Genomic DNA, 13,345 nt, shown 5'->3' with positions numbered 1-13,345 from the left:
TCTAAATCAAGCTTTATCCTTTATCTACAGTAATCTCTCTCTCTCTCTCTCTCTCTCTCTCTCTCTCTCTCTCTCTCTCTCTGTGTGTGTCACACACACACACACACACACACACACACACACACACACACACATTATGTAGGACCCCAGCTGCCAGCCTTGAGCCTGCTGAGGCCACTTAGCATGGATAGTGACACACACCCTTTTTTGAATGGATTCATCTAGATTTCTGCTCATGCATCACTGGCCATTAACTGCAGGCACTTGATGCTGATTACTCATTTCTAAGGTCGGTTGCATTCTATTATTCAGAGTCTCATTACTCAGACCCTGCAGTTTGTACCTCAGGGGGTTGAGCACAGGGAAATAGTAGCATTCTCACATTAAGCGCTAATGCTAATGCTAAAGCTAAAACACGCATAAAAAAGGGGACACTTACCCAAAGTGGTATAAATGCTTACAGAAAAGGTTTTAAAAGGGAAAAAATATGCAAAACAAAGAGAAAAAACTGCTAAAGAAGAGGAGCTGGCAAACAGTCAATTAACTTCCATAAAGTTAGAAGACAAAAAAAGCCATGAAATATTTGAAATCATTGGTAAATTAAGCAGCATAGGCTGATATGCTATTTTTGTTCTCTAAACTGAACAAGGTGGAACATTACTTGAGTCCACACTTCTCCTAAAGCATCATATCATATCATTAAGTTTAATGCCATGGTGGCCATGTTGCTGTAGGGTTAATGGCATCAGCCTGTCTACTTGTTCGTCCCTTCAATGATGAAATTATGCTAAATTATAGAAAAAAAACACAACACTGTTACATGTAAGTTGCTGTTTGCTGCCAATTAATTTGATTTAATTTAAAGAGGTTATGCACTGTTCATCTCCTTTTCCATTATATTCTTATGTCAACCCTCTTTTACATTTGGTATTAAAAAACAACATAATAACGTCTCTTAAGGTGAGGTAGAGGTTACTTGTAGGAGTGACGAACTACTTGTTCACTATCTGCAGTGCAGCTCTCGCTTCTTTAACTGCATTGTTGGCTTGTCCTTCTGCTTGTTGGCAAGGCAAAAGAATCTCTTATATCCTTTTATCGTCATCTTCTGTTTCCTCTGCAACCTCCTTTTTCTCCACCACGCCCCCTTTTAAAATTTTCTCTCCACCCATGACTGCATCTGTTCTATTTGCATCTTCATATATTATTCATCCTCATCACCCAGTTTTCAATCCCCACATCTTTACGTCCTCTGGTCTTATATGTCCTCTCTCCTAACTTTTCTCAGTATGTCTGTCACTTTGCTGGCAGCCTTCCGCTGTTTTCTTTTTTCATGGCTGTCTAGTCTTCATTTAATTAGCACACTCGACATGCATCCCCAAATCCAACAGGCTGCAACATATGGCATTGCTCTTTCTGCCCCCCACCCACCCTCCTTTTTTTTTTTTTTTTTTGCACATTACTCCATATTTGCTTTGTTTTTCATTGTTTTAATTGTGCCTGTCTCCTTTCTCCCTCTGAGTCTGAATCCAGCTCTGCAGTGACTATAGACAAGGTGCTACATTAGTGATACTTACAGAACGCAAGGACAGCAATTATGTTATGCTCATATGCAAAGCATTAGATCTTGTTATTCGCTGCGGGATGTATTTAATGTTGATGATGTCACCTTTTCTGTATATGAGGATCGTGGGAAGCAGAGCCCCCATCTGCTCCTGCTGTTCTGCTGAGTCACAGTTACTCAGCACAGTGTGGATATGTGTATTTGTTGCTAGTACATAGTCAATTTGTTACTGTGGAGTGTAGTTTTGCATTCCCAAGCAGAAATGCTAAGACTGTACTGCTGTTTTTGTGTGTAAACAGGCAATATAGAAGGCTTTTTTGTCAGGCTGTCTGTCTGTCCGTCTGTTTCCTTCTGGTTTGGTAAACCAGTCTGTGTGTGTGTGTGTGTCTTGGTCCACCAGTGAAGAGTGACTGTAGCAGATTGGAGAGCCTATTGTAGTCAGAGGATCTGCTGCCAAATTAGGATCGATGGCAGACGTTTCCAGCCCTGGCAGACTGTTCAGGACTTAGTCACACCACAACTTTATCACACGCACACACGCACACGCACATGCATATACATATACAGTCTGACTCATTCACTTCCTGAGTCACTCGTTCTCTAATCTGCCTCAAATGAATCTGCATTTGAAAGATTGGATTCCAGCTTCATGCTTTTGGCTGCTTAAAGAGTCGGACTGACACATATCATCTGTCAGATTAGATTTTGTCTAAGGTGACAGAAGATATATCTTATTTGAACAAAGCTTATCCAGGCCAGCTGGAAGGCAAAAATGCCGTGCTTTGTTAATAAACACCTCAGAAGTTTTAAAATCGCAAAAGATAAATGTTAATGTGTGGCTAACAGAACCAAACCTTCAGAAGCAAAATCTTTGCATCCTTTATGACCAAGAGTTGTATTTAATGCAGTAGTGGGTAGTCAGCACAACTCACTACACTTATTATTACGCATTTTTTTAATGGTGTCATGAATGTTTTTTAAACCATCATCAGAGCCTGCACTATTGCTCATTGTTCTTTATTTCTGTCTATCAGCATCAACTTCAAAAGGTCAGAGTTTAATCTGCATGTTATGCATTATAGAGTAGTGCATGTTTGTCTTTCCTCTATTATTGCAGTTAAAAAAGGCTGAAGTTACATTTTAATTGGAAGCCATATTGGAAGATTTGTTTAGCCGTGGTTGAGTCAGTCAGACTTGGACTGACGACTTATTTGTTCTTGATTTATTGGTGAATGTTTGTTTATGTTTATTGCAAGTAGCATATTGGGACCGCATCCTTATCCAGCCTCGTTTTGTATAATAATTAACCTGATTTTGAATCCTTGCCACAGGTTTTATTTTCTTCTGTTAGTTGAGCAAAATAAGACATTTCAAAGCATTTGTCAGAAAAAATTATGATGGAATTTACATTTTATGGATTGAGAGCGTGATCAGCAGGTGAATCAACCATGAAAAGAGTATTCCATCTCAGCCCTCAAGTTTGTTCTGCTTAGCAGTTAGTTAGACTGCTTCCTCGCTGCTCACTTAATTGATCCCGTGGCACCCGCTTACTTAGGCTCTAAAAACCTGTTTTAGCTCATTAATTCAGCATACATTCGTATTTTATGCATCACACACACGTGCTCCTGCACGCGCACCGGTTTCCCACTATTGGCTGAAACCAGTAGCTTGAAAGAGAAAGAAGGAGGAAAAACATCTTTACACAAATGAATGACAGGAAGATGTTGTCAAATTTAGAAAGACGTGCATCAAACAGCTTCACAAGAAAGTTTGCTTTCCCCCTGTGGAGGCCAGAAGCAGTTACATAAGCTGTTATGCAACAAAGCATCCAGCCAGGCAGGCAGGCAGCCTGCTGCTCTGGTTTGAGGTGAACGCAGTAACACCAGCGCCAACTCAGCCTGCTGCACAGTTAATTGGCCCCACATCAATGCTGCTTTTTGTTTCTTCTGTTTGCTTTCCCCCCGGTTCTTCCTGCCATCCCTTGTTCCCCGCTCCTCTCTGTCAGTTCACATTCAGTTTCTGGTGAAACTGGGCTCTTTGCGTTGTGCTGATTAAATCAGCGGGAGGTCACGTGTAAATTCACCGTCAGGGTACGGACAGTGTCCTGATCTCTGTTAGATCACTGTCTCTCTGTCCTTTAGTCAGGTGGCTCTGCACTTCTCTGCGTCTCCTCTGGGTCTACGAGGACATTAGGAGGTGATTAGAAGAATAAGGAAATTAGCTTTAGTTGTTTCGTGTGAGAATGTTTTTGGTGATGCTGTATTGCTGCTTAAATATTAAAGCTTTGTCAGTCAGTGTCATGGTTTTTTTCTTCACATCAGAGGCTCTGAATGATAGAAACAAACACTTTACCCTTTGTTGTTTCTGTATATCCATATTTGTGTCAGAGCATCTGTCAGTTAATCCGTCAGTCTGTGTGTCTGTCAGTTCCATCTGTCTACCCTCCCATCTTCGGTATCCTTACAAGGAAAGTTTTTTTCAGAGCAGCGTGAAAGGCCCTGTTGGCTCGCTACGGTCGATTCAGCACCACAGACAGCTCCTCCTCAGTCTGAGACGTGGCATTTCCGTGGGCTGGATTATGTTGACCTCACCATCTATTGTGGTGCAAAAGATTAGTGGTTGAATCTTCTTTTCTTCTCCTTCTGCTCTTGTTTCTTTTTTTTAAATTCTGGATTTGTAGCCATATGTTTGACTAAGTTTGTTAACAGAGAAAGAAAAAACCTTTTAAAAAGTACCCAAAAATGAGGTGCAGGAAGGGTACAGACTCATTTGTATTTTTGTTTTCTTTTTTAATTAATTGGGATTATTTCTGGTTCATAAAAGTCATTGAATGATCAAAATCACAAACTCCCATCTATGCTGATGTGTTCAAAAGCCAACAATATAAACTGAGTGACTAGTGATGTGAAATCAAGAGTACGAACTAAGTGAAATTTAAGCAGAATTCAACCTCCTGTTACCTAGTAGTAAATACAATTGCATGCAGCCTCACGTAGTTACACATTGTCGTCTCTATCTATGATTGACTGTCAGAAATTCCCACTAAAATGTGACAGGAGCTGACAGGTGTGTCTTCCACCTGTCAGCTCCTGAAATCAGACAGAGGGACATAAATAGGCGATCCAAATGAGTAGAGCGAGAAGTGTTGTCACTGATCATTTGCTACCAGCATATGATTCACGAGAGCGGATGGAAAGTGAGAGCCAGGCAGATGCTTTGATTTAAATGTGTGTGTGTGTGTGTGTGCATTTTTCCTTGCCAAATAAGCATTAACACTGTATATGCCATATGTTATGTGCGATCTTATAAAAAGCAGGATAGATGCTATGACTCACAGTAGCTTAATCTGCATACTTAAACTGTTTTCATGTGTTTTTTAAAGTTCTTTTGAGTCCCAGATGTTCCTACTTAAGCTTTACGTAGGTGAATTTAGGTGAATACATTTGCATATGTTTAATTTCAATTGTAGGTTGTTCTTTTGTCATTACATTTATGTGCTTCAGTTCTCTTGATTCAAGGTAAATTGAGTCAATTTCTTTTTTCATTTATGGGATTTTGTACTGGCTGTGTCCTCTTCCTGTGATTATTAAACAGCGCCACCGTGTGGTGGCAGTTATTTCCCTGCGTCAGTTTCTCATCCACCTTTGCTGTGATGTTCTGGACATTGCATTAGCTGCGACACCGTGTAAGACCAAAACCTGCAGGTTTCCCCAAATATGATTTGTATTTGTGCTGAAAGACAAAATGAAAAGCAAATAGAAGAAAGAGCGAGGAACAGACACGTCATGGAGTTAGGTGATTCTACACTAGATGGCGCAGTGGCGACATAAAACAGCTTCATAATGGACTGTTGGTTGTTTTATGCACGATGATCGGGAGCTGGAGGCTTATTCTGCAAGGATTTCTCTAACTGTTTTTTTTCCATTGTGGAAAATAAACAAAACTTCCCTCCCATTGTTATATAAAACACAGTGATACCTATTAAACTGGCCTGTTAAGCGTGATAGCAGTGGACAGTAAAGGAAGAAGTTCAGGGTCAGGCCCATAAGGCCCAGCAAAGAATAAGCTGACATTTTTTTCCTTACTGGTGCTGAGCTGATGGGATGAATGAAATCTCCACATTCCTCTGCTCTCCTCTCACTGTTTTAGACTAGATTAGATTTAGATGAGTCTTTTCCTCCGGTGCTCCGTTTCTCTCACCCCGGCCTTGTTTATAGCAGCAGTAGATGTTGTGTAACTGTGCTGGTTCTCTGGGAGAAGGGAGCATCAGAAACATCAAAGTGGCTTGTTTTGTCATTGGGCTCGGATAAGGGCTCGGAGCAGCAGTCAGGAATAGATCTTCTCCCCCCCCATGTTTGCTTCCTCTCTAACTCAGGGGATTTGATGATTTGGTTTAATCTCTCTCTGATTTTCTTTTTGATTGTTTTCTTTTCCTTTTGTTCTCTTCACCTTTACCAGCTCACTCATCTCTTCATCATCAGTTGATCCATCTTCCTGAGTGTTTCAGAGAAGCGCTTCTTCCTCTCGCAACATCTTTTTTTCACCATTAACCAGGTCATGTGCCACGAGGGGGTGTTTCTGCATTTGTGTGAATGAAGCAGATCATATCATACTATGAGCAAATCATACTCATAGTAGGTAAAATATTAATAATGGAGCTCTCTTATCACCATGTACGCATTGTTGCAGTCAGTGGAATGCAACAGTGCTTAAGGGCATCATCACCATGGCAGCTATACTTTTACTCACCAGTCTCAGTAGACAGTTTGTGTTTGTGTGTTGCTCATTAGCTGCCCCAGATGAAACTCGTCCTTATCTTCCCGTCCTTATCATCCCTGAATCCTCATTCTTTCGCTTATTTATCTTATTACACTCTGCTTTTTCCCCTCCGTGTTTGCCCAGTATTTTTGTTGTTCTCAGGTTGATATGCTTCAAATATCCTAATTTCAAACAAGGGTCTTTGTTAAATAGCAGCAGTCCTGGCTTAAGGAATCAATCTAACTGCTTCAGAGCAGCAGATGTATACAGATATATAGAGCCCTCTGCTCCAGTCCTGCACAAATTGATTGGAACAACAGGATGTGCGTCATGCCAATAAAGATCACAGATTTCAAAAGAGCCCAAGTTTTAAATCGATGAGGCTCAAACGAAGAGTCTTAGACGTCAAAAGAAAAATCTTTCCATTAGAGATGAAACAACTAGTGGATCAATATTTGCACTCAACATTTTGCAGTTGTAGCTCCTCAAATCAGAGAGCATTGTTGGCTCATTTTCTTTTATATAGTGTATACAACATAAACATTGTTAGAATAGCTCTAATAAAGAAACTTTTTTAGAGATCATAGATTTGTGCATAAAATGCATATATAAGAGTCATTTCTACAGTCTCTGGTATGGATGAACACACAAAAATATACTGGTTCATATTGATTAATAAACAGTTGTGCAAATGCAAGGCTGTATTAAACTAAAATCATCAAAAGAAATATTTGTTTAAAGTAATTTTTCTGTGTTAAAAAAAGTGCAAAGGTGCTGAGACTTAGCATGATAATTACTATAATTGCATGCAGTACAAGAGGGCAAAAGGTAGAGGGCGAGGACAGTTTGGCAGTTTTTGCAAAAAGGAGAGAGCCACATGTGTTGGTTTATGTTATGCTGTCTGTTATACACCTGGAGACAAAATCTGTGTGGTTGCACTTTTTTCTTGTTTTTAGGGACGTAAATGAGAAATACACAATATAGCATATGGTGAGCCCATAGGATGGCAAGTCCATGTCGTGCTTTTTGGGCTGTGCCTGGCTGGCCTCTTGGAGTTAGATGAGGTGCTTTGGGCATCTGGCTAGGGGACCTCCTTTTCACCTCCTAGATGAGATGTTTCAGGCATGTTCTGCTGGGAGGGGGATGCAGAGCAGACCCAGGATACTCTGGAGAGGTTATTTCTCTCAGCTGACTTGGGATACTGGCTCCTGTGGTTTCCTGCAGACATCAGTGGTCAGAGTGCTTGCTGCGACCACACATGCTGCAAGAAGTTAACCACTGAGCCCATACAGCTGATAGGGGACACTGCCACAGCAGCTGAGAGCGGCTCAAGATGGCTATGATTAATGAGAGCTTGCAGGTAAACCCTAACCTTGTCTTCACCACTCAGGTAACCTTGACACACCTACTGAAGGGTTCCCAGGAAAGTGAGCACTCTCACCACCTCGCCTGTCCTTGATTATGACAAGAAAGCCATTACATCCAGTTGCTTCAGCTTATAGCAAAGCATCTTTGACATTTGTTTCACCCTGTCAGATCAGTAGTTCAAATTGCAAAGATATCATCAGGACTCAGAAGCTCAACATCTCTCATCTCTCTCTCAAAAACAAGGTCACAATTGTGTTTGATTATCTAAACAATTGGCAATTCATTTTCTTTCAGTCAGCTCATTAATTAATTGACCAAGCAGCATGCGTCATTAGAGAGTGACTGATGTAACGTAGGCTGTGTAAAGACAAAGAGAGATGCGTTCATTGGAGCATCACAGGTGACAGATTCAGCTTGCTGCAACTAAACACGAGTGTATGTGAGACCAAAGTTTGCCTGAGCCTGAAGCAGCCAATAACATTATCAGTGACAAACTTTTCAGTAATCGCTGTGCTTTCAAAGTAGAAGTTGTGTTCAGTGTACTGTAAGCACAAAATCTGATATCACTTCGAAAAAAATGTGAAAAATACTCGAATTAAAAAACGTTACCTTTAGAGAAGTGGCCAAGTCGTCAGCACTGACGCACTTGGGAAATGTTTCCGGCATCTGTATCACGCCATCTTGTTAGGAAGTTGAGCCGCTCGCCCCTGAAATAATCACCAGCGCTATCAGGAGACATCAGGGAACAAAGCAATATGCACTCTGTTATGAAACTGGAGTAATATCATTTCCACACGCAGACACACACACACGCACACATACGCAGACACACATTCGCAGACACACGCACACATACGCAGACACACACAAGCATTCATTTAAAAAGTTAAATGAAAGTGATCCATACTCCACAGAGAGCCTGTGTCTGAGATTAAACTTGTTTTCTATCTCCCTGCTGGCTCATCTGTGGGTCTACGGGGGGTAAAGCAGGACAACTCCCTTCTTGACACACACAGACGCACACACAGAATGGTCTCTTTGCTGTTTATTTGGCATTTTGCTGATAATGCTGTTACATCATTTGTGACTTTCTTTTGGGGCACTGATTGGTGGCTAATGGGAATCTAAATGGATTCTTGGATGCTAATTGCCATGAAAATGCAATAACTGAAGCTTTGTGTTTGTGTGCTAACTTCAGGCGGTGTTACACTTGCATGCAGCCTAAACTATAATAGCTCCTAATAGGTTTTTGGTAGGAGATTTGTCATACTAGATGAATGAACTATTGTCTTCCAGTAAATCCTTTTCTGACTGTACCGTTTCCAGTGGAGAAATATCATTTGGAATATTGATGTCTTGGAATTGAAGTGTGATGGTTGGCCTTTGGGGTGTAATTAAAGTTATTTGAGCGTTTAGATCAGATATGGAATTAGCTGTTGACTAAATCAAATAGGAAAAAAATGAACGGTGGTGTGCTTTTCATCCTGTTTGTCATCATAAACAGCCCATTGCTGAGGTTTGTTCCTGGTAGAGAACCAGTGATCTTACAAATTAAAAAGGCACATAACACCTGTCTTGTGCTGCAGCTGAAGATTTGTGAACAATGTGTTTATTAGGCGTGTCTTAATGAAATGGTATCCATCTGTAGACAGCCTTAAAAAAATAATCCATCACTAACTGTGGTGTTAACCAAATCTGTGGCTTTGGTTTTAACTGCACATTAGGGAGCTCATCAAATAATGACAGCGACGCCTTCAGAGTCCTTTTATCCGTAGGTCCGTCTACCTCATCCATCCTTCTCTTTGTTATTCACCACCATTTATAAGATACTGGCCTTCATTTAACCCCACTTGCGTCTCTGGATGTCCGGTGCATGAGCTACGGTGCATCAACAAATTAGTGATTCAGCAAGGTCCGATTATAGTTACTGATAGACTGATTAGGTGCAGAAGCAGCACAGCGCTGCTGCTTGGGGACTTGTCGGGAACATGGACTGTCTATAAAGAGGTTTGGCGAGCACACAAAATGAACCAAACAAAAGCAGCACGCACACACCTCTGGTGTTCTTCACAGTCCTCGGGCTCAGTGAATGTGCCCTTTCACCCGAGCACAGGCAGAGGAAGCCAGTGTTGTGAGCATGCACAATGCAGAGTATGTGAGTGGCTCTCGCAGTTTGCAATGTATACATACAAACACTATCAGCAGCTTACAAGTGACTAAAGTAGACTATGTGACTAAATTTGCCAACATGTTAGCAAATTGCTGTTGTCAGAAAATCTCATTTTCCTGAATAAAACGTTGAGCATTTATCCAACCTTACAAAAACTGAACTCTTCCATCTTTTCAGGTGTCATGCCTGCAGGACTTCTTTGGTGACGAGGACATCTTCGTGGCTTGTGGACCAGAGAAGTTCCGCTATCAAGATGACTTGATGCTGGATGAAAGTGGTGAGAAATACCTTCTCTTACATTTCTATCCTCACGTTTCCTATTTTATTCTTCCCTCCCTTCCTTACTTTCTATTTTCTATCAAATTAACCAAATCTTTTTTTTTAAACCATTAGTCATTTTATAAGCACTCTTTAAATGACCCCAACTTTGTTATTATTACGGTTTGACGGGGAGAACTCAAGCGCAGGACTCCAGAATCAGCTGTACACAATAATTTATTTACAGAATCCACCTTGTGTATTTACAGGAAGTGCAGGGCAGTGCTATATACAATGAAGTGAGCGATGGGGCTCTGGGGAAATCCAAGGGGGTAGTCACGTGTTCTCCAACTCTCCACACTCACAGCCACAGGTTCACTCATCCACACTCGACACAAAGAATCACACGGGGAGGGAATCCAGGAGGAGAGATGGGGAGACGAGGAATAGTTACACCGTTCACTTTTAAACATTTGACTTAGCTTTGCTGTAGACTTGACTTTCACTAACGCGTGGCAGACAACGATCCAGCGAAGAACAGCAGTCACCTCCTGGCTTAAATGCTGACCGCCCTGATTAGGCTCAGTTGTTTCCTCCCACCGAGGGCGTGAACCCACAATGAGAAGAGGAGAGAGAGAGAGTGGAAGTTGGAGAGAAAGATAGAAAAAACCTCAGATCAGCTGGACACTGATCCTGCTGGGTGTGACAGTTACTATTTGTGCTAGAGACAAAAGGAAAATACTTTTGGAAAGAATAGAAGATATTTGGTGTATCATGGCAGCACAGAGCTGTCATAAGGTACTGCTTTCTGAACACAGCTCTTCCTTCATTAGCATAACTCCTCAACCACTTTAGGCTAGAGAGAAAATTCAAAGGATTCCTGAACGATAACAATTATTTTGACATTTTACAGCCAAAATTACAAAATAAGTCCAGGGTCCTGTATGATACTTGGGTGATAAAGGGCTAAGTACATGCACGTCATCATAAAAAATTTCAGTGAATAAAATAAAAAAAACATTACCGGTAATCTTCCTGGTTCAACCCTCTGCTTGATGTCCAACACATTTTACATTTTGAGCCACAAACAGTCCACTTTGACCAGTGAAAGTCCCATTTCTGTCAGTGTAAAAGAAACCCTGGAGACATCTTCATATAAAAACTGTCTGTTTCTCTTCATGATGAAGCAATGCTGCTGACACTTTGGGCTAAAGCAAGAAATAAATGTATAAAATTGCAATAAAAAAAAGGTTTGGTAGCTTGTTGCCCTGACTGTGTTGGAATTGTAACACAGAAGAGTTTTGCTAATTCACAGCACGATTTGTCTCACTAAAATAAAACAAGAGCTTTTCTGTCATTTAATTGTTTTTTCTATTACTTTTTTACTGGTGTTGTACAAATGTAGCAAAGGCTGTAAAACTAAAAAGCAGTTCAATAACCGAAATTTATGTCCTCATACATTTTTTCCGAAGCCATTGTATGGGCCAAACTGGAGTTTTTGAAAGGCCCATTCTGGCCACCGGGCCTCATGTTCGACACCCCAGCTGTAGGCTGTCTACTTCATCCTCTCCTCTCGGTCCACTGCACTTAAACCACCGTCTAACCTATTTTACCATTGTTCCTCTCCCTCTTTTCTGCCTGTCTCCCCACCGCTATCCACTGAGGATGTGTTCTGTCCTCACTTTACCCATCTGTGTGTGCTGCTGCCTGTCTCTCTCCCCCTTCCCTTCACTCCTGCCATTTAGTGCTCATCTGTATTCTTACCCTCTCATCTCTCTTCCTGTCTCCTACATGAATGAGTGTGCACTGGGTTTTGTTGAAAGGTTTATTCAATTTATTTGTTTCCCAGGTATCCATCCCGCCATGGTTGCAAACCTCCGCCCCCTACCCTCTTTTGTCTCCCTTTTCCCCTCACTCCTCCTCCTCACTGTTCTTTCATTTGGAGCACATTGTGCCTTCCTGCTTTCATTAGCTATGTCTTCCTTTGGTAACCTTCCTCTGTCTTGAGAATGATAACAACAAAACTTTCTCCTTCATGCGGCAAGGTTTATAAGCCTGTGATTTGACTATGTTTAATTAATTACTGACGATTGTCTCCATAAGCATTTTAAACCAATCACTTATAGCTAAGAAGCACCTCTTATCCGTGTGATGAAAATTTAATTATCTGCCCACGCTTGCTACAACTGTGTGTGAACAAAAAACACACTAACAGCACAGCAAGCATGCCCACTGTCGCCCTTGCTCTTAGAGTTCGTAGAGTACATTAGTACATTTTCTAGTACATCAGGATTTGCTGTATTTTCTTGCTGGAAGAATACAATAGGGTCATTTCCTCCTCAAAGCTTCCTCCAAATTCGTTTTTTGAGCTGCTGTTGTGAAAAGAGCTCCAGTCCTCTTCGAAACACTGTAAATCTGTGGAGTTCAGCTGCCTGTTTCCGGTTTCTTTTCATGTATTCCCAGTTTGTCTCAATGATGTTGAAATAAGGGCTCTGTGGGGACCACAGAAGTGGTTGCAGGGCTGCTTGTTCTTGTGTCTCTGCCTGTATCGTAGGCTGCTGTCATGCTACTGAGTGAAGACTAGTCAGACAGCTCCCTGATGAAAACACGTGTTTGAAGAATCCAGATATGTCAAACTCAAGCCTGTACATCTCTAACTTTCACCTAAAACTGCGTTTAAACTTCAAGCGTTGATTTCTGACCTTGTGTTGACTATTTAATGTGTGAAGGACATAAAGGCCTGGTAATGTAATCGTAATTCAGTTAATTATGCTATAGTGATCTAAAGGAAAGTTTTCAGGCGCCCATGTTTATATTTTGCTAGAAAAGTGTGAAATAGGTCCAAAGATGCATTTGTGCAAATACATAATAACAGGCAAAAACTGAGGTTGTATAAATCTAATGAGCCTGAAAGTCAATGTTTGGTATTCCCATCTTTATTCTTGCACACAGCCTGAATGCTCTTAGGCAAGCCATCTTTTAAGTAGTCTTCAGGAATAGTTCTCCAGGCTTCTTGAAGGATGTTCAAAGCTTCCTTTTTTTTTCCTGTTTTCTGTCAAGATGATCTCACGCTGCTTCAGTAATATTAAGGTTCAGGCTCTGGAGAGGCCAATCCATGACTGATATAGAGTTTGTGTGTTTTTCTATTCAGGTGTGCTTTACGGCAGCGGGAGTGTGTTTGGGATCTTTCGCATAAGACCTGTTGTCACTAATTTTCCGTTCAGTTCTTG

The 13,345-nt window shown here is 41.2% G+C and overlaps 1 protein-coding gene across 1 annotated transcript in view; it reads left to right on the top strand.

Annotated features, from left to right (window-relative positions):
* Positions 1 to 13,345, top strand: part of dclk1a (doublecortin-like kinase 1a) — a 45,841-nt gene that overhangs the window by 5,673 nt on the left and 26,823 nt on the right. Inside the window, exon 4 of the mRNA XM_005750745.1 lies at positions 10,035 to 10,134. Within this exon, the coding sequence (XP_005750802.1) occupies positions 10,035 to 10,134 (100 nt within the window). The remainder of the gene's footprint in view (positions 1 to 10,034; positions 10,135 to 13,345) is intronic.

This window comes from Pundamilia nyererei, unplaced genomic scaffold (assembly GCF_000239375.1).
Source record: "Pundamilia nyererei isolate P.nyererei 1_Seehausen unplaced genomic scaffold, PunNye1.0 scaffold00286, whole genome shotgun sequence".
Classification (NCBI taxonomy): Eukaryota; Metazoa; Chordata; class Actinopteri; order Cichliformes; family Cichlidae; genus Pundamilia; species Pundamilia nyererei.
The sequence above is the reverse complement of the archived record's forward strand: the minus strand, read 5'-3'. Positions and strand labels throughout refer to the sequence as shown.